Below are 4,138 nucleotides of genomic sequence, written 5' to 3'. Positions count from 1 at the left end.
TGTTTTCAATAATCTAACAATCTGAATATGTTTCAATAATCTTACATTTGTTTTTAGAAGAATTCTGAATAACATGTTATACATGTAAGTATCATTATGGCTACTAAGTATTATATTAACAAGGAAGATTTAAAAATATAGACATTATGTTACGTACTACTTTGACTTATAAACTTTGAAGGTGAGATGCATGAATGCTCAAGACGATAGATTTAACATCTTCCTCCATTTCATCTGATTCAGTAGAGTGAATACATACCAAAGTACAGCTTGTCAAGATGAACTTCAAAACATGCTTATATTTCTGGATAGGTTTAATTCAGACGTCCTCAGGTTATTCATTTTATCTTTTTTCTTGTACGGTCAAGAGAGAAATTACAACGGTTACATATTAATTCTTTATATCGCGTATGTTACTGGACGATAGGTATCAATTTTGAATTTCATTTCATTTTACATATTTTGATATCTATTTTATTCTTGTCTGTGAAATACTGATTCTCATCTGTGAAATAAAATTGATATTTTCACTGCTTCAAACAGAGAAAATATTATTTTATTTTTCACTGCTACGGAACTACCTTTGAATGCGAATGAATATGAATTATAAATAATCGTAAATTCCTTGTAGAACATACTTCAGTAAATATATATATATGTGTAATAAATAGATCTACTAAGAGGATCATAAAGATATACGTCCCATCGTAATACAGTCTAAAACAAATCTGGAAACGTCATAGAACTATTTTACAGATTTTCTTCATTGATATCATGATGTCATAAAATTATGATATTATGATGCGATGCACCTGACGCCGCGCGGGAAAATTGGATATAATTTAAAACCATAGAAAATACATAAAATAAAAAGAAAATGTGTATTTCAATGTAAGATCGAGATAGAATCTATATTTCAATAGTGAACACAATTTACATACTCACTCGTGGCTGCTCCACACGTGAAAATATTTTATTATAGTGTTCACTCGTTGAAGTATATTTCGATATTACATTGAAACAAACAAATATCCTCCAGTAGGCCTATACATTGTATATTTATGGTATACTAATGCACGCGGAAAACGAAATTTACGCAGCTTACAGGAGTAGAAAAGAAAGTTCCAGTATTACTACTGTAACAGTGGATTTTAATTACAGTCTTATTTTACTAAATTGATATAAGCCTTAAAAATGAATCTTGTTAACAATATTATGCTTTCAGGTGAAGTCAGTATCTTATTACATGGAGTAGATATTGATACTCTACAAAATGACAACACTGTTAAAATCATTGAAGGGCAACATCTACTGTTTGATTGCATACATGACATTGAAAATGTAACCGTTACCTGGAGCAGAAATAATACTGTTATTACAAGAAATACTAGACTCGAACTTGGACGCATTAGAATCGAAGACGAGGGGTATTATACTTGCACAATATCATCTGATGAAAATACTATATTAGAATATTCTACTGTTTTCTTAAAAATTCTGTACCCTCCATCATACCCTATTTTAAATGCTCCAAAGTCTTTTCTGTTTAATGAGGAAGTATCCCTAACTTACCTGTTTGAGGCCGAACCTGAGCCTACATACCAGTGGAGGCGACTGGCTTGGGATGGACTTCTGTTATCAAGAAACAGAACCTACCGTATGACAGTACCTTCGACAGGCCTAAGGATATACTGCAATTTTCAAAGTTTAATGACGCCAACTTTTGGAGAACCTAGAAGTGCATTTATTAGCGAATATGTGTTCATCAATGTACACAGAAAAGCTAGTATAACATCTATATTTCCAGGTCGATATGTTGAAAGGAACGAAGGTGATTATATTGTTCTTAGATGTCATGTAGATGGCAATCCTGCCCCCAACATATGGTGGTCTAAAACTGGTGACGAAAGTTTTTACTGGCATGGGGGGAAGTATTCGAAGTATAATATTGATACAAATAGTGCAGGTGATTACGTTTGTCATGTGGAAAATACCGTGATTCCAGCGAATAGAACACAACAGATTATACATAAAACAGAAGTATTTCATGTATTTGTTAATAGAAAGGCTTTGAACGATCAAAAACCAACTTTGAAATGTACAGACTGCTTTGAACAATGTACAACTGTTACAGATGCTGATCCTCGTTTTCAGTCATCAACATCAACGAGTACACCTAGTGTTGTCTCAAGTCCAAATACTACAACCGATTCTACATCATTCAAATCAACGAATTGTTCCACAGAACAACATCTAAATAATAATATAGAAACAGGCATGGAACAACACACGGCTTCCTTGGCCCTTATTGTAGCCACTACATTGGGGTGGCTTGTTTCCTTTATTATGATTGGGTTTAATCTTTATATTTGTAAGTATAAGAACAAAATGAAGGACGATGGTGAAATGTCTGATTCGAGCCATTCAGCAGAGAATCAAATTTCAAATCAAATCAGTGATGTAAGATCATCTTATGTGACCAGTGTAAGATTTGCTGACAACACCTACACGGACCTGACGACGTATGACCAGATTAACCCCAGCATTCGATCAAGAGATGGTAGTCTGATTCACTGGAATGACTCTGAATCAGTGTCTACTCAATCTTCCGTTGTTACGTATATAGAACCAATCAGTACTCTATCTCATCAGTAGATTCATAATTGATCAGAGTCCCACCTTAGTGTAAGGGCGAGATATTTATATAATGTAGCAGTCAAAAGAAAAGTAATAGACTGTGTTAATTTACGTAACCAGTGTTCGTAGAGTCCTCTGCAAGTAATTGCCAACTTCTCCACATATGTCGGAGATGGAGGAATTATTTCATTATTTATTGTCACTGAGAAAATCTGCCTCAAGTATGGATCAAACTCATGACCCTTTATCTATAGATTAATACGCTTTCCGAATGGAGATAAGCTGGTGTGCCATATTTAAGTTTGAAATTGTATCTAACTGGGCAAGATCTGTTTGCTGATAAAGATTCACCCTTACCATGCTAAATTTCTATAATGAACCAGTACCAGTAACTGCTAAAATGGATGCTTACCAAAATATACTGGCTGAATGGCGAACAGAGCAGATCTTGGTCTGCGCTGATCGCAAAGGCAGAATCACTTGCCACCAGCAGACTAAAGGTTAATTTCAGAGTAAGCATTTGCAAACACTGGACGAAATTATTACCCTAACTTATTACAAAAAGTGACTATTGTGTTTTATTGTATTTCAACTTGTCATCATGAAATAATAATAATTATGTGTAGTATGTCATTTACAAATTATCGTTTTTTATTTCGAACGCTTAGCCCGCCCTCTTAGCTCACTATTCAGTATTCTAGAAACACGTGTTATAATTAATAGTTCAACAGAAGTTCATGATTTTGCCATACAGGTTAAACGTTCACTAAATATTCAGCTAAACAGCGAAATTAGTCTTTTTTCTAAATCTTTTTGTAATCGTTCCTGTATAATTTGAAATATCACAATATAGCTTTTGATAATGCTATAAAAAGACGAAATGACGAATAGAAAAAAGAGAAAGTGACAAATACAAATATTTGGTATTTCATAAGAAAATACCCGTACAATACCTTGACCCGGTGTCACTTGAGAACGTGACAACTACTGTTGTAAGGTATTTCGTAAAAATACCCTTTTATTACCCTGATATGGTTTCGCTTCGGTTCATATATAGTTCGATTTTTACTTTCCCTTTATACTACTACCAGGCCAAGCGTGATACATATATCACTACATTAGACCCAAAGTTGTTATTTCAGTGATACATTTTCACAAATTTAGTAACTGAACCAGTTATTAGACATTTAAGTCAAAACGTGTATGATAAAATTAATGCATTTTCATGTAAACTTATAATTGTATTTGATATAACTAGTAAGATAATTATAATGAGAAAACCTTAAAATGTCTTAAAATGTCCCGTATTATACGGGTATCTAAGGACAAAAAATGTGAAATCAATTTCTAAGGTTTACCGAAGGATACACACTCACACATGTACACACATACACACACACACACAAACAAAATGAGTTGAGTAAAATGAATGCTTTGCCTTATAATCTTCAACAACTTTAATTTTAAACTTTAATTTAATTAACAACTAGAATGTTAGAAA

At 33.1% G+C, this 4,138-nt stretch overlaps 1 protein-coding gene across 1 annotated transcript; it reads left to right on the top strand.

Moving 5' to 3' along the window:
* Window positions 1-209: 209 nt before the first annotated feature.
* LOC123555497 (neural cell adhesion molecule 1-like) lies at window positions 210-3,268 on the top strand. Its single transcript, XM_045346105.2, has 2 exons — window positions 210-333; window positions 1,226-3,268. The coding sequence occupies exons 1-2, from the start codon at window positions 279-281 to the stop codon at window positions 2,653-2,655; spliced, it is 1,485 nt and encodes a 494-aa protein (XP_045202040.2). The 5' UTR covers window positions 210-278; the 3' UTR covers window positions 2,656-3,268.
* The last annotated feature ends 870 nt before the right edge of the window (window positions 3,269-4,138 follow it).

The sequence above is a fragment of the Mercenaria mercenaria genome, chromosome 7 (genome assembly GCF_021730395.1).
Source record: "Mercenaria mercenaria strain notata chromosome 7, MADL_Memer_1, whole genome shotgun sequence".
In the NCBI taxonomy this organism is placed as follows: Eukaryota; Metazoa; Mollusca; class Bivalvia; order Venerida; family Veneridae; genus Mercenaria; species Mercenaria mercenaria.
This window is presented reverse-complemented; position numbering and strand designations above follow the sequence as displayed.

What these genes read in the sequence shown, in the direction of transcription:
- LOC123555497 (XM_045346105.2), top strand. Translation starts at nt 279, where the DNA reads ATGAACTTCAAAACATGCTTATATTTCTGGATAGGTTTAATTCAGACG. An exon ending in TTTAATTCAGACGTCCTCAG is followed by an intron (nt 334 to 1,225) that starts GTTATTCATTTT and finishes TTATGCTTTCAG; the next exon opens with GTGAAGTCAGTATCTTATTA.